Consider the following 25,036-nt stretch of genomic DNA (forward strand, 5'->3'; position numbering starts at 1 on the left):
TTCTTCTCTCGGAGGGTAGTGAATCTGTGGAATTCTTTAACTGGCATTCTGCCTCTGGAGTTTACCAAAATAAGGCAAAGGCGAAGGTGTCATTACCGAGATTGGCCGCTTGGTGGCGCAGTGGCGCTTTCACTGGGGCCTTGAGTTCAGAAACATCCCAGCTGGTGAGAAATATCTGTCTGGGAAAGGGGAGAAAACTGTGTAATCGGGGAAATGGGGCGCTGCCGAAGGACCTTAGAGAAAGGAGTTCAGCAAAGTCTTATTTTCTTCATTTTTCATTTAATATTTATTACAATTTCAGAGAAAATATTACAGAAAAGCTTATTTTGAATTAACAAAAGGGAACAGAACGATTGAGGGTCACACTGAGAACAGAACACATGCCCTCTGAGCTGCCAAATGTATGTACAACTGCAACAGACACAAGAAAGAGAGAACAGGAACTCAACATAAAGGGAAGGCAACTGTTGTAAATAAGGTACCAGATAAGTTACTTATTTAGGCATAACATTGAGAGAAATTATTAGCTACAATTACATTACAGCCAAAATTATCTCGTACATTTCAAACTGAAAAACAGAAATACTGTCCATGATTGTCTCAGTTACAGATTCAGAATAATTAACTGAGAGGATTTTACTGTGAGAGGCACCAAGAGGAGATATTGTATTTGTGTCACACACAGACCATAATAAACAGCTGAGGAAAATCTACAGCGTTCGAAAGTCAACCGATCACTTGTTCTGTAAAAGAGAGAGAAAATGACGAAGCAGATGTTTATGATCTGGGACATTGATGTTACAGTTTTTAATCAATCAAACATTTAGAGATTTTTGAAACTGCTTCTGTCAGTTTAAAGTGTGAGTGGATTGAATCTTCTCACCTTCACCAGAGTGACTGCAGCGCTGTAGGAAATGCTCAGGAAGAACAGGGTGATGAATGTGGAAGCGGTCGTCCAGATGTTCCCGTTATCATCCTCATAGTCTTCAGTCCAGGTGTGGTCTGTGGTATCTACGGGGATAGAGCAAATAACTATAATCAGATTGTTTATTAATCCAGGATATGTTTTTAATATTCTCGCTTCATTTTCTCCCGCTGCTAATTCATTCTTTAATATATTTGTCATTGCATATCTACTGTTGAGTTCATGATACTCAGAAATCGATCTCTGTAACTTTTTTCTTCCAATAAAGGGGAAAGTTAGCGTGACCAATCTACCTACCCTGCACATCTTTGGGTTGTCGGGGTGAGACCCACGGGTCACGGAGAAACTCCACTGGGACAGAGACCCAGGAGCGGGATCAACCCCAGGTCCATGGTGGCGTGAGGCAGCAGTGCTAACCACTATGCCACCGTGCCGCCATTGCCTGATGTTTGTGTTTGTTCTTTATCTTTTGTGTCTGTGTAGATGCGAAATTCGTGTTTTGCTTTAGTCTTTTGTGTGTCCCGATGTCTTTGTAAGTGTCATTGTGTGTGTTCATGTGTCAATGAGTATTGATCTGTGTATTTGTGTGTCAGCGCCTGTCTGTGAACTTTGTTTAACTTCTGTCAATGTGTATATATGAGTGTTTTATTGTGTGTGTTTGTGTGTTGAAATTTATGTTTATCTATTAATGCCTGTGTTAATATAAGTTTATACTTCCCTTTCCAGTAATGAAAGTGTTAATGTGTCTTTATACGTTCAACATGCATGTCAGTGTCTTAATGTTTGTGTCTGGATAAGTGCATTTGTGTGTTTGTTGATGCGTGTATTTCATCATACAATCATCATCATATAATCCCTACTGTTCCGAACGAGGCCATTCGGCCCATTCAGTCTGCACCGACCCTCCGAAAGAGCACTCTACCTGGACGCATGCCCCTGCCCTATCCCCAGAACCTCGTAACCCCACCTAACGTTGTAGGCACTAGGTGGTAATATAACATGGCCAATCCACCTAACCTGCACATGTTTGGACTGTGGGAGGAAACTGGAGCACGCGGTGGAAACAGGAACAGACCCGGGAGAACGTGGAAACTCCACACCGACAATCACCCGAGGCTGGAATTGAACCCGGGTTTATGGCGCCGTGAAGCACCAGTGCTATTTATGCGTTGATGGTTGTTTCTAACTATCTATTGATGTGTATTGATGCCTCCATGTGTATTCATGTGTGTTCGTGTCAATGTGTGTATGAATCAGCTATGTGTCCACATGAGCCCATAAGTGTGTTAGTGTGGATTATTGTCTCTGTTTGAATGGAAATATTTCTGTCATCGTGAAATTGTGCTAATGTACATGTCATTGGTTACATTTGTGTTTCATATTCTTCTGTCAGCCTACTTGTCTGGTTTTATATGTTTGTGTATCTGTGTGAACATGTGGTTGTATGTGTCTGTTTGTGTACGTTTGTGTGCCCGCTTGTGTGTGTGGATTTGTGTGTGTATGTGCACGTGTGTCTGTGTGTGTATAAACATGTGCTTTCTTGTGTTTATGTGCATGTTTGTGAATTTTTGCGCATGTTTGCGTGTGTTTTTGTGTCAAAATATGTGTGGTTCGTTATGCCTGGGTGTATGTTTATGCATGTGTTTCTATGTGTGGGTCTATGTGTGTGTTTGTGTCTACGTGTGAGCCCGTGTGCATGTGTGTGTAGTGTTTGTGTCTTAATCTGTCTGTGTATTTGTATCAGCTGCCTGTAGCTTGGCCAGTTGTGGGTATTATTGATACCTATGTAGAATATGTTGAACTTTCTGCTATAAATGTGTTTTGTGTGAGATGCAAGCTGACATCAGGTGACCTAATGCAAAAATACAAAGAGGTGCCTCAGGAGAGATCAGTGAAAACCCAGGGAGAATTCAATCACCAGTCTGGATTTGGATTTTGGGGAATCAGTTTTAGCATACTGACAAGACGAACAAGAGTGCTAAAACAATTATGTTGCACAAATAGATACTTTCAGAACCTCTTTATAATTATGGCCTTTGAAACCCTTCAGCCAGTAAGCTACATGCCGTCTTGTAATGTCAGTAACTGAGTTCTTAGTCTAGAGAACCGTTTACTTCCAAACTCCCTGCTTGGGGACTGGGAAGATATTGAGTTAATAATCTCCCTCTCTCTGGTCAGCTCAGCAAATTGCCTTTGGGATCTCCCTGCTGGAGGTGGAGAGACAGAGAGTTCATTCATCACCTTCCTCCTCTTTTGGTCTGGAATATGGAGGTAAAATGGGTTAGTATTGGCCCTTTGCTCTCTTTGTTGGGCAAGTGGGGAGACAGTGGAGTAACTAATGCCTCTCCCCTTCTCTTTGTTGGCGAAGTGGAGAGACAGTGGATTAACTAATGCACCTCCCCCTCTCTTTGTAGGTGAAGTGGGGGACAGTGGATTAACAATTTCCCTTTCCCCTCTCTTTGATGGGGACTATTGGTCCATGTTTCTGTGTGACCCTCAATTCAGTTCCCAGTGGGTGTGATACAGCAATTTAAAGCTGACATTAATTTTAATGGAATGGACAATGAGAGAAACAGGAACACCGAGGTCTAAATATGATGTGTTTGTTTGTCTGAAATGGGAAAGTGTCCGATTTCTCCTCAGCGGGAGGAAAGTCAATGAAGATATTTTGCTGAATCCTGGAATGAATGAGTTTCATTCTGTCACTGACCCAGGGTGTATCTGAGCTGGGAGCTCTGGTTGTATCAGACTTGGGGCTGAGACCTGTAGAAATCTTGGTCTCCTTGAACAGATCTAATATCAGCAAAGTGGAAGCTCCATTAATTAAGCGGCTGTGTATTTAAATCACAATTGGAGGAAAAAACCTTTATTGTTATTTCAGTTTGAAATGCAATTGGTAGATTCTCATTGACATGAATTAACGGTGTCCATCAGAGCGAGGGAAATGTTCACAAAACTGGGTTTACCGCTGGATTTATCAACCGTTCTGTTGATGATCTTCAAGGGGATGGCTTCATGTCCCACCACACAGGAGTAAGAAGCGCCGCTGGCCCACTCCTCCGCTGCAATGGATAACAGGCTGTACATGAAGAAGGAGTTATTGCCGTTCTCCGCCATCACCTCGGTGTTCTTGTAGTTCCCGGCATTCACCGGCTTGTCATTGACGGTCCACTTGACGAAGATCTCTCGGGGGGAGAAACCTCTCACTAAGCAGCTGAGGGAGACGAATCTCTGAGCGGAGACGTCTTCAGCCGAGGGCAGGAGGACAGAGACGGACGGTTCCCGCGGATTGGGATCTGCAGAAAATGTACAATAAATGTCAATAAAATGGGGAATTCCGGAGACAATGGAACCGCGGGTTGGATGTGAGAGAAATGTGTTTTGTGTTGGATTTTAAAGGTTTCCATTTTCCACTTTGGGATCTGTCCGGTTTCCCAGCTCGGAGCTGAGGTGGACACAAGCCTTTACCCTGAGAATTTACATATTGGATTCGAAAGTTTCAGAAAGTGTACAGCAGGGAAACAGGCCATTCGGCCCAACTGCTCTGTGTTGGCGTATAAGCTCCACTCCAGGCTCCTCCCACCTTACCCCAAGAGGTTTGGGAAACTGCCAATGTAACACCCTTATTGAAAAGGGAGGGAATCAAAAACAGGTAACTATAGGCCAGGGACATTAACAGCTGAGCATTTAAGCATACAGAGTGTAATCAAGCTGGGTCTACACGGCTTCGTGAAGGGTAAATCATGCCTGACAAATTTATTGCACTTCTTTGAGGTGATAACGAGAAGGCGAGAGAGAGGGGGACCAGTAGATGTGATATACATGAATTTCAAAACTGTGTTTAATAAGTGAATGTACTATTGCCATGGCTGCAGATACAAAAATAGAAAGGCAAGTGGTGAGGATTACAGAATATCCACAGAGGGACAGAGACAGCGTAACTTACTGAGTAAAAACTTGGCAGATGAAACATTATGTAGGAAAATGTGAGGTTAGACACTTTGGTAGGAGGAAGAACATAACGGAATATTATTTAGATGGAGAAAGACTGTAGAAAGCTAAAGTAACGGGGGAATTGGGGGTCCTCGTGCAGAAACCACACAAAGCAAGTTCTGTAGGTAATATGGAGACAAATTGAATGTTGACATTTATTTCAAAGGGAATAGAATATAAACATGGGGAAGTCGAGCTAAAACTATACAGGCATTAGTTAGACTGCACCTGGTATACTTTGAATAGTTTTGGTGCCCTTATCTAAGGAAGACAATTGGTTTTGAAGGCATTCCAGAGAAGGATCACGAGGTTGATCCCGCGTATGGAGGGATTTTCTTATGGGGAGAGGTTAAGTCGGCTGGGTTGTACTTATTGGAGTTTAGAGGAATGAAGGCAGCCGAATCGAGACATGAAAGATTCTCAGGGAGCTTCTTAAGAGGTTGTTTTCCCTTGTGGGATTTCTGTTTATTTTTCAATGCCTGCCGATTTTCCTGCCAAAAGCTTTTTTCAAAGAGATTGAGGGAAGGATTACTTTGTTCATATGCGGAGGGAAGGTGGCCAGAGTTAGAAAGGTGCTGCTACAGGGGAAAGCAGGCAGGGGGTTTGGGTCTTCCGAACCTGATGTATTACTACTGGGCGGTGAATGTGGAGAAGGAGCGGAGCTGGGTCAGTGGGGTTGATTCCCAGTGGATCAGAACGGACAAATGGAGGACAGTTTGTGCAGCGGGTCGGGATTGAAAGCACTAGCATTAGCGCCGCTCCCGATGGCCCCGGGGAAATACTCAGGGAGTCCTGTAATAATAGCTTCATTGAGAATTTGGAGCCAGTTTCGCCAACACTTCGGGTTGGGGGCAGGGTCAAGGGAAATGCTGATTCAGGGAAACCACAGATTTGAGCCAGGGAAGTGGGATGGAAATTTTCGGAAATGGGAGGAGAAGGGGATTAAGACACAAAAAAATTTGTTTCTTAGGGGTTGATTTGCAAGTTTGAAGGAGCTGGAAGCGAAGTATGGGCTGGAGCAAAGGGAAATGTTGAGATACATGCAGGTTCGGGATTTTGCCAGAAAGGAGATACAGAGCTTCCCGGTGGAGCAGGTCTCCACATTGCTGGAGGAGGTGCCGATGACAGGGGGACTGGAGAAGGGGGTAGTGTCGGCGGTTTACAGAGCTATTTTGGAAGAGGAGAAGGCACCACTGGAAGGGATCAAAGCAAAGTGGGAGGAAGAGTTGGGGGAGGATATGGAGGAGGGGTTCTGATGTGAGGTGCTCCGGAGAGTGAATGCCTCCACCTCATGCGCAAGTTTGGGGCTGGTACAGCTGAAGGTGGTATGCAGAGCACACCTCACGAGGGCGAGGATGAGCCGATTCTTTGAAGGAGTAGAAGATGTGTGTGAACGTTGCGGTCGAGGGGGGAAGGGGGGGGGGCAGTATGTTTTGGTCCTGTCCAAAGCTAGAGGATTATTGGAAGGAGGTTTTTAGGATAATTTCTAAAGTGGTCCACGTGAAACTGGCCCCTATTCGGGGTGTCGGACCACCCAGGGTTGGAAACGCGTGCGGAGGCAGATGTTGTAGCCTGCGCCTCGTTGATCGCCCAAAGGCGGATCCTGATAGGTTGGAGAGCAACCTCTCCACCCTGTGCCCTGGCATGACGGGGGGACCTGTTGAAATTCTTGACTCTTGAGAAGGTTAAGTTTGAAGTGAGGGAAAGGATGGAGGGGTTCTACAATTCATGGGCATTATTCATTATGCACTTTCAAGAAGCAGATAACATAGAACATTAGTTGGGGCGGGGGGGGGGGGGGTGGGAGGGTTGGGGGGAGGGTGTGTGTGTGTGTTAATGGCGACTATGGGTGATCCCTAATTCCTTTTTGTCATTTGTTTGTGTGAACATGCGGGCTAATGTTTGGGGTTTGGTGGGAGGATGGGATCGTTGTTATTGACATGGGGATTGACATATTTGTTACTGATTATTGTTTATTGTTGGTGGGTGTAAGTTTGGGAGAAAATGTGAAAAAGGAGGAGAATTAAAAAAAATTTGAATTTTTTTTAAAAAACAGTGACAGTTACTGTGAAAGACCCCTAGACGCTACATTCCGGTGCCTGTTTGGGTACACAGAGGGAGAATTCAGAATGTCCATATTACCTAACAGCACGTTTCGGGACTTGTGGGAGGAAACCGGAGCACCCAGAGGAAAACCCACGCAGACACGGGGAGAACATGCAGACTCCACAGACAGTGACCCAAGCTGGGAATCGAACCTGGGACCCTGGAGCTGTGAAGCAACAGTGCTATACACTGTGCTACCATGCCGCCGATCCCACCCAGCGACAATGCACTGTTTTAATCAGACCCAAGAGTAGATTCAAGATGTCACGCTCGGCACAAGGATACTAGATATTATAGATCCACAAACTCTGCCAAGGTGGCTGCAACTTAACAGGTTATTATGGACATTAAACTGTGGGCAACATTCGATTCTGTGACCAATATTTAGTTAACACGGATCTGAGTAAGGAAACTTTGCAGCCACCTGTGAAGCTTAAATGTCTCGTTGTGTCAGGATGAACCAGCATTTGAGGAATATGAAATCTCGGGACTGTTGGTCTCCAAGTGTCATATTGAACACAGGAGAATGAGCTCGAATTGGGGCAGAGATAAGCGTGAGTGAGCATCGTAAACTGCTATTGTATCGCGGTGTTCTGGGTCTGAGTTTTAACCCTGCAGTTAATAGTCAGGGATACAGTATAATAAACCCTGAACAAAGCAAATGTGTGTGTGAGAAGCATCTGAAGCACCAGGAACCTGCTGAACCAGCAGAGCTGAATGTTTTCCAGTGCAGCCACAGTACTGTACTTATTCCAGCTTCCAAGTCCACCTGAGAACCAACCTCCTGGCGATTCATCTACAGAAAGCTTCAGAGCCTCGTGAGAATTATTCGTTTCTAAAAATGCTTCACTCCAACTAAAGGATTAGTTCAACACGAAGACAACAGACCTGCAGCAATATAAAGATTGCAGTCTACATTCCATTTTCATCATTACAACTTCAACTTGATCTGTACCTAATTTCTGTGTATGTGTCAGTGAGTGTGAAAGAGATGAGGAGCTGAGATGTTCAAACATCCAGGGAAATAGTGTGATAATAAATAAACTTTATTCCTTTAAAAATCACCAGTCAGCCTGCTGCTGAAATGTATTTTAAATAAAGAAATATCACTCTGAGGGGAAGAAAATATCACATAAACATCCTGATAATGAACTGGAAAGGACCACTAAATGTAATCAAACACTGTGTAACCCCCTTCAGGTAGCTAGATAGAGGCTACAGCCTCTCACACTGAATGTAAACGGGACCTCCAGGCGAAAAAACATCAGCTTCAGCCTGGGAGTGGGTGAAACATTTAAAAAACCTGTTGCCGTTAAACAGATCGCCGGGCACTAGGACCCGGCTGGGAACATAAACCTTCAGGCCCCGCCCACTAGCTGCAGCATCACCAATACGCCGGCGCATGCGCCCTGCTTCCCCAAGATGGCGGCTGTGAACCAGGGCCTGGTCCCGGGAGAGAGCTGACCGGCGGTGATGTGACCTGAGGATCACCGCACCTCAGGCAAGGGGGCCAGGTTGGGAAGGCGGTGCCTTCAGGAATAACCGGGAGGGTGATGTTTGGTCAGTTGCTGCAGTCTGTGTAGTGAAGGTGCTGTCACAGTGGTGTGAGGTGAGGAAGTACAGGATTATCACCCAGCAATGATCAATTAAGGGGAATGTAAATCCAGCTCAGTCTGCTTTCAGATTGGAAAGGGAGCTAAGGTGTGTCCTCAGAGCTGGTGAATGTTGGGGCTTTGGCACTTTCTCTATAAATTAATTCCCTCTCTCCCTCTACCACCTCTATCTTTAAAGTCGTAGAATTTTACAGCACGGAAAGGGCCCCTTCGGCCCATTCACAATCTTTATTATTGTCACAAGAAGGCTTACATTAACACTGCAATGAAGTTACTATTAAAATCCCTGAGTTGCCACACTCCGACACCAGTTCGGATGCACTGAGGAATAATTCAGAATGTCCAATTCACCAAAGAAGCTCGTCTTTCGGTACTTGTGGGAGGAAACCCACGCTGACATGGGCAGAATGTGCAGACTCCTTACAGACAGTGACCCAAGCCAGGAATCGAACCCAGGTCACTGGCGCTGTGAAGCAGCAGTGCTAACCACTATACTACTGTGCCGCCCATAAGATTATTAGATTACTAGGTCTGCATGAATTGTGTCCCAGGATGCTGTGGGAGGCCAGGGAGGAGATTTCAGGGGCTCTGACCCAAACTTTTAATTTCGGGCCACGAGGGGAGTTGCCAGGTGACTTGAGAACAGCTAATGTGGTCCTATTATTTAAGAAAGGTTGTTGAGATAAGCCAGGGAACTGCAGTCCAGTGAGTCTTACATCAGTGGTAGGGAAACTATTGGAGAAAGTTCTGATGGACTCTATTTCCACTTGGAGAGGTTTGATCAGGAATAGTCAGCATGACTTTGTCAGAGGGAGGTCATGCCGAACAAATTTGATTGCATTTTTTGAGCATGTGACCAGGCGTGGAGATGGGGGTTGTGCAGTTGATGTAGTTTACATGGATTTCAATAAAGCTTTGGACAAGATCCCACATGGAAGACTTGCGGATAACTCAAAGATTGGCCAGATGGTTAACAGTGAGGTTGAGTGTCTTGGGTTACAGAAAGATATAGACGGAATGGGCAGAAAAGTGGCAAATGGAACTGGAACCCTAAAAAGTGAGGTGACACACTTTGGAAGGGGTAATGTGACAAGGAAGTATTCAATGAACAGCATGACACTGGGAAGTTCTGAGCAACAAAGGGACCTTGGCGTGTTTGTCCAGAGATCTCTGAACGTGGGAGGGCAGGTTAATAGGGTGGTGAAAAAGACATATGGGACATAACTGTGAGCATTTCTGGTTGCTACATTATAAGAACTAGAAATACAAGCAGGAGTAGGCCATCTGGCCCCTCGAGCCTGCTCCACCATTCAATGAGATCATGGCTGATCTTTTGTGGACTCCGCTCCACTTTCCAGCCCGAACACCATAACCCTTAATCCCTTTATTCTTCAAAAAACTATCTATCTTTATCTTAAAACCATTTAATGAAGGAGCATCTACTGCTTCACTGGGTAAGGAATTCCATAGATTCACAACCCTTTGGGTGAAGACGTTCCTCCTAAACTCAGTCCTAAATCTACTTCCCCTTATTTTGAGGCTATGCCCCCTAGTTCTGCTTTCACCCGCCAGTGGAAACAACCTGCCCGCATCTATCCTGTCTATTCCCTTCATAATCTTATATGTTTCTATAAGATCCCCCCTCATCCTTCTAAATTCCAACGAGTACAGTCCCAGTCTACTCAACCTCTCCTCGTAATCCAAACCCCTTCAGCTCTGGGATTAACCTAGTGAATCTCCTCTGCACACCCTCCACTGCCAGTACGTCCTTTCTCAAGTAAGGAGACCACAACTGAACACAATACTCCAGGTGTGGCCTCACTAACACCTTATACAATTGCAGCAGAACCTCCCTAGTCTTAAACTCCATCCGTCTAGCAATGAAGGACAAAATTCCATTTGCCTTCTTAATCACCTGTAAACCAACTTTTTGCGACTCATGCACTAGCATATCCAGGGCTCTCTGCACAGCAGCATGTTTTAATATTTTATCATTTAAATAATAATCCCTTTTGCTGTTATTCCTACCAAAATGGATAACCTCACATTTGTCAACATTGTATTCCATCTGCCAGACCCTAGCCCATTCACTTAGCCTATCCAAATCCCTATACAGACTTACAGTATCCTCTGCACTTTTTGCTTTACCACTTATCTTAGTGTCGTCTGCAAACATGGACACATTGCCCTTGGTCCCCAACTCCAAATCATCTATGTAAATTGCGAACAGTTGTGGGCCCAACACTGATCCCTGAGGGACACCACTAGCTACTGATTGCCAACCAGAGAAACACCCATTAATCCCCACTCTTTGCTTTCTATTAATTAACCATGATGTGGAGATGCCGGCGTTGGACTGGGGTGAGCACAGTACGAAGTCTTACAACACCAGGTTAAAGTCCAACAGGTTTGTTTCAATGTCACTAGCTTTCGGAGCGCTGCTCCTTCCTCAGGTGAATGAAGAGGTCTGTTCCAGAAACACATATGTAGACAAATTCAAAGATGCCAAACAATGCTTGGAATGCGAGCATTAGCAGGTGATTAAATCTTTACAGATCCAGAGATGGGGTAACCCCAGGTTAAAGAGGTGTGAATTGTACCAAGCCAGGACAGTTGGTAGGATTTCGCAGGCCAGATGGTGGGGGATGAATGTAATGCGACATGAATCCCAGGTCCCGGTTGAGGCCGCACTCATGTGTGCAGAACTTGGCTATAAGTTTCTGCTCGGCGATTCTGCGTTGTCGCGGGTCCTGAAGGCCGCCTTGGAGAACGCTTACCCGGAGATCAGAGGCTGAATGCCCTTGACTGCTGAAGTGTTCCCCGACTGGACGGGAACATTCCTGCCTGGTGATTGTTGCGCGATGTCCGTTCATTCGTTGTCGCAGCGTCTGCATGGTCTCGCCAATGTACCACGCTTCGGGACATCCTTTCCTGCAGCGTATGAGGTAGACAACGTTGGCCGAGTCGCACGAGTATGTACCGCGTACCTGGTGGGTGGTGTTCTCACGTGTAATAGTGGTATCCATGTCAATGATCTGGCACGTCTTGCAGAGATTGCCATGACAGGGTTGTGTGGTGTCGTGGTCGCTGTTCTGAAGACTGGGTAGTTTGCTGCAAACAATGGTTCGTTTGAGGTTGCGCGGTTGTTTGAAGGCAAGTAGTGGGGGTGTGGGGATGACCTTGGCAAGATGACCAATCCTCTATCCATGCTACTACTTTCCCTTTAATGCCATGCATCTTTATCTTATGCAGCAAACCTTTGTGTGGCACCTTGTCAAAGGCTTTCTGGAAATCCAGATATACCACATCCATTGGCTCCCCATTATCTATGGCACTGGTAATGTCCTGAACAAATTCCACTGAATTAGTTCGGCACGACCTGCCCTTTATGAACCCATGCTGCGTCTGCCCAATGGGACAATTATAGGAAGGATATGATTGGAGATGGTGCAGAGGAGATTCACCAGGATGTTGCACGGGATGGAACATTTATGAAGAGAGGTTGGATAGAACAAACAAAGAACAAAGAAAGTTACAGCACAGGAACAGGCCCTTCGGCCTTCTCAAACCTGCACTGATCATGCTGCCCGTCTAATCTAAAACCTTCTACTTTTCTGGGGTCCCCCATTCTATTCATCTATTTGTCAAGGCATCCCTTAAATGCCACTATTATACCTGCTTCCACCACCACCTCTGGCAGTGAGTTCAAGGCACGCCCTACCCTCTGTGTAAAAGAATTTCCCTCGTACATCTCCTCTAAACTTTGCCCCTCTCACCTTAAACCTGTGTCCCCTAGAAATTGACTCTTCCACCCTGGAAAAATGTTTCTGACCATCCTCTCTGTCCATGCCCCTCATAATTTTGTCGACTTCTGTCAGGTCACCCCTCAACCTCCGTCGTTCCAGTGAGATCAAACCAAGTTTCTCCAACCTCTCTTCACAGCTAATGCCCTCCATACAAGGCAACATCCTGGTAAATCTTTTCTGTACTCTCTCCAAAGCCTCCACATCCTTCTGGTAGTGTGGCAACCAGAATTGAACACTGTATTCCAAGTGTGGCCTAACTAAGGTTCTGTAAAGCTGCAACATGACTTTTCAATTTTTAAACTCAATGCCCCGGCTGATGAAGGCAAGCATGCCGTATGCCTTCTTGACTACCTTGTCCACTTGTGATGCCATACTCTTAATGGTTCTACCATTTGCTGTATTTTTCCCTACTGTATTAGACCTTCCAGAATGCGTTACCTCACATTTGGCTGGATTAAACTCCATCTGCCATCTCTCTGCCCAAGTCTCCGACCGATTTCTATCTTGCAGCATCCTCTGACGGTCCACATCACTATCCGCAATTCCACTAACCTTTGTGTTGTCTGCAAACTTACCAATCAAACCAGTTACGTTTTCCTCCAAATCACTTATATATACTACAAAACAGCACAAGTCACAGCAGTGATCCCCACGAAACACCACTAGTCACAGCCTTCCACTGCTACCCTCAGTCTTCTATGACCGAGCCAATTCTGCATCTATCTTACCAGTTCAGCTCTGATCCTGTGTGACTTCACCTTCTGTACCAGTCTGCCAAGGGGCTTAGGTGGGGGGGGTGGTGGGGGGGGGTGGTGTGGGGGGGTGGTGTGGGGGGGGGGGGGTGGGGTGGGGGTGGGGGGGGGGTGGTGGGGGGGGGTGGTGTGGGGGGGTGGTGTGGGGGGTGGGGGTGGGGGGGGGGTGGGGGGGGGTGGGGTGGGGTGGGGGGGTGGGGTGGGGGGGGTGGTGTGGGGGGGTGGTGTGGGGGGGGGTGGGTGTGGGGGGTGGGGGGGGGTGGGGGGGGGGGGTGGGTGTGGGGGGTGGGGTGGGGGGGTGGGGGGGTGGGGGGGGTGGGGTGGGGGGGGTGGGGGTGGGTGGGTGGGGGGGTGGGGGGGGTGGGGTGGGGGGGGTGGGGGTGGGTGGGGAGGGGGTTGGGGGGGGTGGGGGGGTGGGGGGGTGGTGTGTGGGGGGTGTGTGGGGGGGGTGTGTGGGGTGGGGGGTGGGGGGGGTGGGTGGGGGGGGGGGTGGGGGGGGTGGGGGGGGGGTGGGGGGGGGTGGGGGGGGTGGGGGGGTGGGGGGGGGGTGGGGGGGTGGGGGGGGGGGGTGGGGGGGGTGGGGGGGGGTGGTGGGGTGGTGGGGTGGGGGGGGTGGTGGGGTGGGGGGGGTGGTGGGGTGGGGGGGGTGGTGGGGGGGGGGGGGTGGTGGGGGGGGTGGTGGGTGGGTGGGGGGGTGGGGGGTGTGGGGGGGGGCGGGGGTGTGTGACCTGATCGAGGTGTACAAGATTATTAGGGGCTTGGACAGGGTGGAAAGGGAGCAGCTGTTCCCCTCAGTTGAAGGTCAGGCACGAGGGGCCACAAGTTCAAGATGAGGGGAGAAGGTTTAGGGGGGTTTTGAGGAAAAACCTTGTTACCCAGCGGGTGGTGACAGTTTGGAACCCACTGCCTGGGAGGGTGGTAGAAGCGGGTTGCCTCACATCCTTTAAACACTTGGCACGTCATAACATTCAAGGCTATGGGCCAAGTGCCAGCAAATGGGATTAGGTAGGTCAGGTGCTTTTCATGTGTTGGTGCAGACGCAATGGGCCGAGGGGCCTCTTCACTGTTGCTGTTGATACAAAGTTCGGTGGCATCGCAGACAGACTAGATGATAGCATAAAATTGCAAGAAGATATTGACAGACTCGGTGAATGGGCAAATTTGTGGCAAATGAAATTCAAAGTAAACAAGTGTGAGGTTATACATTTTGGACCAAAAAAGAATAGAAAAGAGTACTTTCTAAATGGAAAGAGGTTCGGTCCAGTGGATGTCCAAGCTGCAAACCATTCCTCCCAATCCTGGCCCTTCATGAATTTAATGAAGGCCAAGGCAATCATTGGATTATTGAAAGACTTGACGGAGTTGTTGGATACCATTTTTCGGGTTGCAGGATAAAGCATAACGTAATTCACTCCCCACAGCCTTGAGCTGCATTTAAACTTCAACAAAGTCTCGAAGCTTCATTTGTGTTGCTGCTGAAAAGTCCTGAATCCTCACTCCCTCCTGGGGCCAGGTGCCACCTCTCCGTACCCGTCTCCAGGACCTTCTTTCAAGTTGTGGAAATGAAAATGAAATGAAAATCACTTATTGTCTCAAGTAGGCTTCAATGAAGTTACTGTGAAAAGCCCCTAGTCGCCACATTCCGGCGCCTGTTCGGGGAGGCTGTTACGGGAAGCGAATGTTTACAGGCCTGGGATGAAAACTATCCCTCAGCCTCAGAGACAGGATACGATGAACCCTTTCTCATTTGAAATGCCCAGGCTTCAAATCCAGTTGCGAAAACGTGGCAGTCGGTCCTTAAAGAACTTCACGGGAGCCTTACCCTCCACACTGAATGGACAGAAAATAACAGAATTTATGGGCAGCATGGTAGCACAGTGGTTAGAACAGCTGCTTCACAGCACCAGGGTCCCAGGTTCGATTCCCGGCTTGGGTCAGTATCTGTGCGGAGTCTGCACGTTCTCCCCGTGTCTGTGTGGGTTTCCTCTGGGCTCTCCAGTTTCCTCCCACAGTCCAAAGATGTGCAGGTTAGGTGGATTGGCTACGATAAATTGCCCTTAGTGTCCAAATAAAAGGTTAGGTGGGGTTACTGGGTTCCGGGGATGGGGGGGGAGGTATGGGCTTGGCTGGGGTGCTGTTTCCAAGGTGCAGACTCGATGGGCCGAGTGGACTCCTTCTGCCCTGTAAATTCTATGATGAGCATCTGACAGACCAATGACTCGGATGTTCTTTCTCTGACCCTCAGTTCTCCAAATCCTCCAGGACCTCCGCCACGCCACTCGGCTGGTTTTCAAAGGGTTGAATTCTTGCCTCCGTCGAGGAGGCATCTTGCTGAACGTTCAGGATTCTCTCCTCCGGATCATCGAGCCTCTTCATGGAGCTTTGCAGCTGGTGCTCACAAGCTCACAGATATTGAGTCAGCACACTCCGCCTCTGGTCAGTAACACGGATAATGTCGGCAGCCATAATTTTCGCCGCCTCCCAGAGCCCCGGAGAGCGCGGGGTCGAGAGACCTCCTGAGGGTCAGGCCGCCATGTTGAAAAGGCGGCTCCATTCCCGCTGAATCCACCTGCGCTGTTTTATCGACGCATTTCTTGATTCCTTTTGGCAGAATCCTACCAAACTGAACCCTGACATCTTCCAGGGACACGATCACAATATTAATTCAAGGATTAGGTAGATGGGAGCCGGGCAATCAGGTAAGTGACAGATTATAGGTGAGTGGTGCCAGAACCTGCGGAAAAACAGCTACTCCAGCTCCCATATCACAAACCCGACATCCCCCCCCTCACACACACTTCTAATTGATGAGGGTGTCGAGGGTTATGGGGAACTGGCAGGTAAATGGAGAGAAAGCTGAAATGAGGAGGGACCTCTTTACTCAAGGATGTGGTGAAGCTTTGGAAATCTGTACTCCAGAGGATTTACAGTGCAGAACGACACCATTAGGCCCATTGACTCTGCATCACCCTTGGAAAGAGCACCCTACTTAAGCCCACACCTCCACCTAGCCCCGTAACCCAATAACCCCATCTAACCTTTTTGGACACTAAGAGCAATTTAGCGTGGCCAATCCACCTAACCTGCACATCTATGGACCATGGGAGGAAACCGGAGCACCCGGAGGAAACCCACGCAGACACACCGAGAATGTGCAAACAGTGACCCAAGCCGGGAATCGAACCTGGGACCCTGGAGCTGTGAAGCAACAGAGCTAACCACTGTGCTGACCATTGTGATAGGGGGATAGTGCAGGAAAACAGTGCTGAGGTTGGTCAGCCAATGATCCCATTGAATGGTTCAGGTTCGATGGGCCGAATGGCCGCCTGCAGTTCATATTTGTTGTGATCTGGACAGGAAGCTGTGAGCTTAGATCTGTCAGTCAACATGAATCAGCACCTTCAGGAGAATTGGGAGGGTGAATATTAGATACAGCAGAGTGAGAATGGAGGGAGATTGTGTGGGATGGAGATTTACAGCTTTCGCGGAATAAGAGAGAGGAAAAATGTTCCATAGAAACGAGAATTGTCTGTTCTAAGTTTCGATCCTGTACTAACAATGATGAATTTTGTAAATTGTTTTTACAGGATATTAGATGAGGAGGAATTACAGACAGAAATCTCAAACATTACGTCTCGATCTGACAGTCACTCGATTCCTTGGAACCTGAACATCATCGGCCTTTGAATCTAGAAGGAGAAATGTTTACCCGAACTGTCAGCTAAAGATTTCAAACATCAGTGTGACTGGAAAAGCACCGAGACCCACACAACACCCACCCGAGTGAGAGAGTTCATAGACTCCCAGAATTTACAGTGCAGAAGGAGGCCGTTTGGCCCATCGAGTCTGCACCAGCCCTTGGAAAGATCACCCTGCCTAAGCCCACACCTCCATCCTATCACCGTAACCCAATAACCCCACCCAAACTTTTTCGATACTCAGGGCAATTTAGCATGGCCAATCCACCTAACCCGCACATCTTTGGACTGTGGGAGGAAACCGGAGCACCCGGAGGAAACCCACACAGACACGGGAGAACGTGCAGATTCCGCACAGACAGTTCCAGTGAACTTACTGTGGAAAGAGCTTTAACCAGTTCCACAGCCTGAATAAACATAACATTCACAGCAGGGAGAGACCATACCAGTGTTGTGTCTGTGGAAGAGGCTTCAATTGATCATCCAACCTGGAGAGACACGAGGAGACCCATAACATGGAGAAACCGTGGAAATATGGGGACTGTGAGAAGGGATACAGAGCCCCCTCTAAGCTGGAGAGTCTTCGACGCATTCACACTGGGGAGAGGCCATTCACCTGCTCTATGTGTGGGAAAGGATTCTGTGATTCGTCCCGCCTATTGAGACACCAGCGAGTTCACACTGGGGAGAAGCCATTCACCTGCTCTCAGTGTGGGAAGGGATTCACTCAGTTACCCAACCTGCAGAGACACCAGCGAGTTCACACTGGGGAGAGGCCATTCACCTGCACTCTGTGTGGGAAGGGATTCACTCAGCCATCCAATCTGCAGACACACCAGCGAATTCACACTGGGGAGAGGCCATTCACCTGCACTCTGTGTGGGAAGGGATTCACTCAGTTATCCACCCTGAAGACACACCAGCAAATTCATACTGGTAAGACACTGTTCACCTGCTCTCAGTGTGGGAAGGGACTCACTCGGTTATCTTACCTGCGGAGACACCAGCGAGTTCACACTGGGGAGAGGCCGTTCACCTGCTCTCAGTGTGGGAAGGCATTCACTCAGTTATCTCACCTGCGGTCACACCAGCGAGTTCACACTGGGGAGAGGCTGTTCACCTGCTCTGAGTGTGGGAAGGGATTCACTCAGTTATCTCACCTGCAGACACACCAACGAGTTCACGCTGGGGAGAGGCCATTCACCTGCTCTCAGTGTGGGAAGGGATTCAATCAGGTATCCACCCTGCAGTCACACCAGCGAGTTCACACTGGGGAGAGGCCATTCACCTGCTCTCAGTGTGGGAAGGGATTCACTCAGTTATCCACCCTGCAGTCACACCAGCGAGTTCACACTGGGGAGAGGCCATTCACCTGCGCTCTCTGTGGGAAAGGATTTGCTGAAGTATCCACCCTGCGGAGACACAAGCGAGTTCACAGTGGGGAGAGGCCATTCACCTGCTCTCTGTGTGGGAAAGGATTCACTCAGTTACCCAACCTGCAGAGACACCAGCGAGTTCACACTGGGCAGAGGCCATTCACCTGCTCTCAGTGTGGGAAGGGATTCACTCAGTTATCCCACCTGCGGAGACACCAGCGGGTTCACACTGGGGAGAGGCCGTCCACCTCTCAATGTGAGACAGGATTGCATGTTTCACCACACCTGCTTTGACACCAACAGTTTCACAATTGATTACAGGGGTTGGATTCTGCTGTTATTGTTTCTGCTCTACATCCAGGACTGCATTTTGTTCATTCTGACAGGTGGTCAGTGGGGATGGTCAGAGGGTTTCTTTCTGCTGGACTGGCCGGTCTCACCACTTTGCCTCCAGTGGGCTGATGCTCTTTGAGCCTTGTTGCTAATACCTGGCTTCAAATTGCACAAGGATCACAGTGTGAAAGGGTGTTTGGAAGTTTGAAGATATTTAGTTCCTATTTCTGTTTGGAACCCCCCAAAGCATGCCACACTACCATGGAGATGAGCCCTGGTGGTTACATGATTCTTTTGTTTAATTTATCTGGGTGTTCCTCACAGAAGAAAACTATCACGGTATGAGGGGCAAGTTGTCAGGTGGACTGGGAATCTGATCGGTACAGGGAATACCTAATGTTTAAGGAATTATATATTTATCAGGGGGTTGGTTAGCTCAGTTGGCTGGATGACTGGTTTGTGATGCAGAGCAAGGCCAACAGTGAGGATTCAACTCCCGTCCTGGCTGAGTTTATTCATGAAGGCCCCGCCTTCTCAACCAGGCCCCTCGCCTGAGGTGTGCTGACCCTCAGGTTAAATCACCTCCAGTCAACTCTCTCTGTCAAAGGTGAGAGCAGCCTATGGTCCTCTGGGATTTTTGCAACTTTTATTTTGCATATATACAACAAATATAGATTCCTTTAAGGAACAAAAATCCAACAGGAAAAGTGATGTAACCGTGCTGAACAAGAAAAGTTAAAGATTCCACGAGATCCATTCAAATTCAGCAAATGAGGATCAAGAAACTGATGAGAGCAGACCGGCGAGAAACATAAAAACCGACTGGAAACCTCTCCAGGAATGTGAAAAGGAAAAGATTAGCAAAGACCAATGTGGGTCCATTCCAGGCAGAGACCAGAGAGTTTATAATGGGGAATGAGGAAATGGCAGAGAAACTGAACAATGTGTGTCTGTCTTCACAGAGGAAGATACAGAAATTGTCCCCAAAACACCAGAGAACCAAGGGACTGGCAGAGATTAGTATTGGTGAAAAAGTAGTACTGGAAAAATTAATGACACTGAAAGTGAATAAATCCCCAAAAGCTGATGATCAACATCCCAGAGTGTTGAACGAGGAGGCTGTAGAGATCTCGATTCCTCATTCTAAATTCTCCTGACTCTATCTGGAATGGACAAAACTTTGTCTGAGCCAAATGTTTCCTTTTTACGTAGCCAGAAAAACCTTTACAGTCTATTTTTATGTATTTTGCCAGTTCACATTCTATTCTCCCTTTTCTTTTTCCTCGGTGCTTTGGTCGAAGAACGGAAGTAAATCCTCGAAAATGAATCCTCACTTGGACAAATTCTGAGACAATTAAGTTTCGACTTCCAGGACAGAGTAACTATAATCGTGGAGTGTGATTTTAGATTGTGTAACAGGACAAAGTTCTAGTTTATAGTTTACTGTGTAGGTTTCCAAGTTAAAGTAGCTTCTAGTTTGTTTGTTGTATTAAAAGTCATAAAACTTGAAGTGCTGTCGTGTGATCCTTTAATTTGTTGACTGGGAATTTGATTTTTTTCTAAGAGGTTGCTGACCTTTATGGAGATCCTAATCCACAAGTTTTGATTTCCTATTTGAGCCTCGGGCACCTTTCTGTCTCTATTGCTCGTGTCAATGAGAGCCAGGTGATGGAGCTGAGGGCTGACTTTCGCTGAATTTAGCTGAGAATAACAGGGCCTGTTCCCCAGTAGGGGAACTGCCATGGGCGTCGCTACTAGAGCCAGAAAGTTGCTGGAGGCCTGACTGAAATGAAATGAAAATCGCTTATTGTCACAAGTAGGCTTCAAATGAAGTTACTGTGAAAAGCCCCTTGTCGCCACATTCCGGCGCCTGTTCGGGGAGGCTTTTTCGGGAATTGAACTGTGATGCTGGCCTGCCTTGGTCTGCTTTAAAAGCCAGTGATTTATCCCTGTGCTAAACTGGGAACTGGACCTCCAACAATTCAGGTTTTGGGGGGGGGGGGGGGAGATGGCAGGGGATGACGATGATGTGACCCCCAAGGTTCAGTGCCCACGTGTCCCAAGCTGGAAGTCACGGGAACAGGGTACAGAGGAGCTGAAGGGAATCCATTATTGTGAACATCCTGTTACTCTGGTTGTCTTTGACCCTCAAGTAATTTTCTGTTAGTTCTTTTAACCATGTTCTGTTTCATCAATAAACCTTTAACAGGAAAATATTTGAATTTGTTGGACTTTTCCTGATTAAATTTGTTCACTTTCGGTGAAGTAGGTGAGAGGTCTTGGCAGGCTCTTTAACAGAAAGTGAGTCCCTCTGAGGCAATTGGCAAAGGAGCCAGAGGAGTAGAGCAGATTTGATTTTTCTTTTGACACAGTGTTTGAAAATGCAGTTCAGGGAAACAATCGTGACTGACGAATTTATCAAGGTTCTCTGAGAAGTAACAAGGGATGTCAATAAAGGGGAACCTGTAGATGTGCTTTATCTGGATTTCCAGAAGGTATTTCCCAAGGTGCCACATCAAAGGTTATTACACAAAATAAGAGCTCAGGGTGTGGGGGCAACACATCAGCATGGATAGAGGATTGGTTAGCTAACAGGAAGCAGCCAGCAGGTATAAATGGGTCATTTCTGGTTTGGTAAGATGTGACAAGTGGAATGTCACCAGGATCAGTGCTGGGCTCTCAACCATTTACAATCTGTATGAATGTCCTGGATGACAGGATTGAATGGTGGCTAAATTTTCTGATGCCTCAAAGACAGGTTGGAAAGTAATTTGTGAAGTGGATTGAAGGAGTCTGCAAGTCAACACCATAATCCCAGCCAAACTCCTATCAAAGCTCCAAAACCTAGGACTTGGCTCCCCACTCTGCAACTGGATCCTCGATTTTCTGACCAACAGACCACCGTCCGTAAGAATGAACAACAACACCTCTGCGCAGCACAGTAGCATTGTGGATAGCACAATTGCTTCACAGCTCCAGGGTCCCAGGTTCGATTCCGGCTTGGGTCACTGTCTGTGAGGAGTCTGCACATCCTCCCCGCGTGTGCGTGGGTTTCCTCCGGGTGATCTGGTTTCCTCCCACAGTCCAAAGATGTGCAGGTTAGGTGAATTGGCCATGATAAATTGCCCTTAGTGTCCAAAATTGCCCTTAGTGTTGGGTGGGGTTGCTGGGTTATGGGGATAGGGTAGAGGTGTTGACATTGGGTAGGGTGCTCTTTCCAAGAGTCGGTGCGGACTCGATGGGCCGAATGGCCTCCTTCTGCACTGTAAATTCTATGATTAACAATAGTCCTCAACACCGGCGCCCCGCAAGGCTGCGGACATAGCCACCTACTCTACTCCCTGTACACACACAACTGCGTGGCAAAACCTGGTTCCAACTCCATCTACAGGTTTGCTGATGATACGACCGTAGTGGGCCGGATCTCGAATAACGATGAGTCTGAATACAGGAGGGAGATAGAGAACATAGTGGAGTGGTGTAGCGACAACAATCTCTCCCTCAATGCCAGCAAAACTAAAGAGCTGGTCATTGACTTCAGGAAGCAAAGTACTGTACACACCCCTGTCAGCATCAATGGGGCCGAGGTGGAGATGGTTAGCAGTTTCAAATTCCTAGGGGTGCACATCTACAAAAATCTGTCCTGGTCCACCCACGTCGACGCTACCACCAAGAAAGCACAACAGCGCCTATACTTCCTCAGGAAACTAAGGAAATTCGGCATGTCCACATTGACTCTTACCAACTTTTACAGGTGCACCATAGAAAGCATCCTATCAGGCTGCATCACAGCCTGGTATGGCAACTGCTCTGAAGCAAGAAACTTCAGAGAGTCGTGAACACCGCCCAGTCCATCACACAAAACTGCCTCCCTTCCATTGACTCCATCTACACCTCTCGCTGCCTGGGGAAAGCGGGCAGTATAATCAAAGATCACTCCCACCCGGCTTACTCACTCTTCCAACTTCTTCCATCGGGCAGGAGATACAGAAGTCTGAGAACACGCATGAACACTCAAAAACAGCTTCTTCCCCACTGTCACCAGACTCCTAAATGGCCCTCTTATGGACTGAATTCATTAACACTACACCCTGTATGCTTCATCCGATGCCAGTGCTTTTGTAGTTACATTGTATATGTTGTGTTGCCCTATTATGTATTTTCTTTTATTCCCTTTTCTTCCCATGTACTTAATGATCTGTTGAGCTGCTCGCAGAAAAATACTTTTCACTGTACCTCGGTACAGTGACAATAAACAAATCCAATCCTATCCAAAGGACTACAAATAGGTTAAGAGACTGGGCAAAAAACTGACAGATGGAGCACAACTTGGGAAAATGTGAATTGTCCACTTTGTCAGGAAGTATTAATAAAACAACATTATTTAAATGGAGAGAGATTGCAGAACTCTGAAGTACAGAGGGATCGGGGTGCCCAATCCCAAGTTAGTCTGCAGGTACAGCAAGTGATTGGGAAGGTCCATGGAATATTATTGTTTATTGCAAAGGAAATCTAATATAAATGTAGGGATGTTTTGCTGCAGTTGTATAGTCATAGAGGTTTACAGCATGAAAACAGGCCCTCCGGCCCAACTTGTCCATGCCACCCAGTTTTTACCACTAAGCTCGTCCCAATTGCCTACATTTGGCCCATACCCCACTATACCAGCATTCCCACATAACTGTCTAAATGCTTGTACCCATCTCTACTACTGCCTCTGGCAGCTCGTTCCAGATACTCGCCACCCTCTGTGTGAAAAGAATTTCCCCTCTGGTCTCTTTTATATCTCTCTCCTCTCACCTTAAACCTATGCCCTCTAGTTTTAGGCACCCCTACCTTTGGGAAAAGATGTTGACTATCTACCTCATCTATGCCCCTCATTATTTTACAGACCTCTATAAGATCACGCCTAAGCCCCCTATGCTCCAGGGCAATAAGTCCTGGTCGCATCCGAGTAAATCTCTTCTGCACTCTTTCTAGTTTAATAATATCCTTTCTATAATAGCACCAGAACTGTACACAGTACTCCAAGTGTGGTCTTATTAATGTCTTGGACAACTTCAGCAAGACGTTCCAACTCCTGTATTCAATGTTCTGACCAATGAAATCAAGTATGCCAAATACCTTCTTCTTCACCCTGTCCACCTGTGACTCCACTTTCAAGGAGCTATGAATCGGTACTCCTCGATCTCTTTGTTCTATAACTCTCCCCAACTCCCTAACATTCACTGAGTAGGTTCTGCCCTGATTCAATCTACCAAAATGCATCACACTCACATTTATCTAAACTGGTACTAACAACATAGGCAGGATGGGGCATGAGGTCCTGCAGCAGGAGTTCAGGCAGCTAGGCAGAAAGTTAAAAGACAGGACCTCTAGGGTTGTAATCTCACGATTACCCCCTGTGCCACGTGCCAGTGAGGCTAGAAATAGGAAGATAGAGCAGCAAAACATGTGGCTAAACAGCTGGTGTAGGAGGGAGGGTTTCCGTTATCTGGACCACTGGGAGCTCTTCTGGGGCAGGTGTGACCTATATAAGGACGGGTTGTATCTAAACCGGAGAGGCATAAATATCCTGACGGCGAGGTTTGCTAGTGTCACACGGGAGGGTTTAAACTAGTATGGCAGGGGGGTGGGCACAGCAGCAAAAGGTCAGAAAGTGAGAGCATTGAGGGAGAACTAGGGAATAGGGACAGTGTGGCTCTGAGGCAGAGCAGACAGGGAGATGTTGCTGAACACAGTGGGTCTGGTGGCCTGAAGTGCATTTGTTTTAATGAAGAAGTATTACGGGTAAGGCAGATGAACTTAGAGCTTGGATTAGTACTTGGAACTATGATGTTGTTGCCATTTCAGAGACCTGGTTGAGGGAAGGGCAGGATTGGCAGCTAAACGTTCCAGGATTTAGATGTTTCAGGCAGGATAGAGGGGGATGTAAAAGGGGTGGCGGAGTTGTGCTACTGGTTAGGGAGGATATCACAGCTGTACAAGGGGAGGACACCTCAGAGAGCAGTGAGGCTATATGGGTAGAGATCAGGAATAAGAAGGGTGCAGTCACAATGTTGGGGGTTTACTACAGGCCTCCCAACAGCCAGCGGGAGATAGAGGAGCAGATAGGTAGACAGATTTTGGAAAAGAGTAAAAACAACAGGGTTGTGGTGATGGGAGACTTCAACTTCCCCAATATTCACTGGGACTCACTTAGTGACAGGGGCTTAGATGGGGCAGAGTTTGTAAGGAGCACCCAGGAGGGCTTCTTAAAACAATATGTAGACAGTCCAACTAGGGAAGGGGTGGTACTGGACCTGGTATTGGGGAATGAGCCCGGCCAGGTGGTAGAAGTTTCAGTAGTGGAGCATTACGGGAACAGTGACCACAATTCAGTAAGTTTTAAAGTGCTGGTGGACAAGGGTAAGAGTGGTCCTAGGGTGAATGTG

General features: G+C 47.5%; 1 protein-coding gene and 1 gene segment (V, D, J or C); one reads left to right on the forward strand and one right to left on the reverse strand.

Moving 5' to 3' along the window:
• Positions 1 to 291: 291 nt before the first annotated feature.
• LOC140421446 (Ig heavy chain C region, membrane-bound form-like) overlaps positions 292 to 25,036 on the reverse strand; it is a 41,053-nt gene continuing 16,308 nt past the window's right edge. Inside the window, 3 exon segments of the C gene segment in view lie at positions 292 to 743; positions 884 to 1,011; positions 3,892 to 4,221. Coding sequence covers positions 735 to 743; positions 884 to 1,011; positions 3,892 to 4,042 — 288 coding nt within the window.
• On the forward strand, positions 8,442 to 20,112 carry LOC140421419 (uncharacterized). 3 transcript variants are annotated; one of them, XM_072506095.1, is made up of 3 exons: positions 8,442 to 8,633; positions 15,441 to 15,894; positions 16,783 to 20,112. In XM_072506095.1, exon 3 carries the CDS (start codon positions 17,409 to 17,411, stop codon positions 18,561 to 18,563), a length of 1,155 nt encoding a protein of 384 aa, XP_072362196.1. In that variant the 5' UTR covers positions 8,442 to 8,633; positions 15,441 to 15,894; positions 16,783 to 17,408; the 3' UTR covers positions 18,564 to 20,112. The 3 variants fall into 3 exon arrangements, with proteins under 3 accessions (XP_072362196.1, XP_072362197.1, XP_072362195.1); XM_072506096.1 differs by lacking the exon at positions 15,441 to 15,894; XM_072506094.1 differs by lacking the exon at positions 15,441 to 15,894 and having other exon boundaries at positions 8,442 to 8,525.

This window comes from Scyliorhinus torazame, chromosome 5 (assembly GCF_047496885.1).
Source record: "Scyliorhinus torazame isolate Kashiwa2021f chromosome 5, sScyTor2.1, whole genome shotgun sequence".
NCBI classification, from domain to species: Eukaryota; Metazoa; Chordata; class Chondrichthyes; order Carcharhiniformes; family Scyliorhinidae; genus Scyliorhinus; species Scyliorhinus torazame.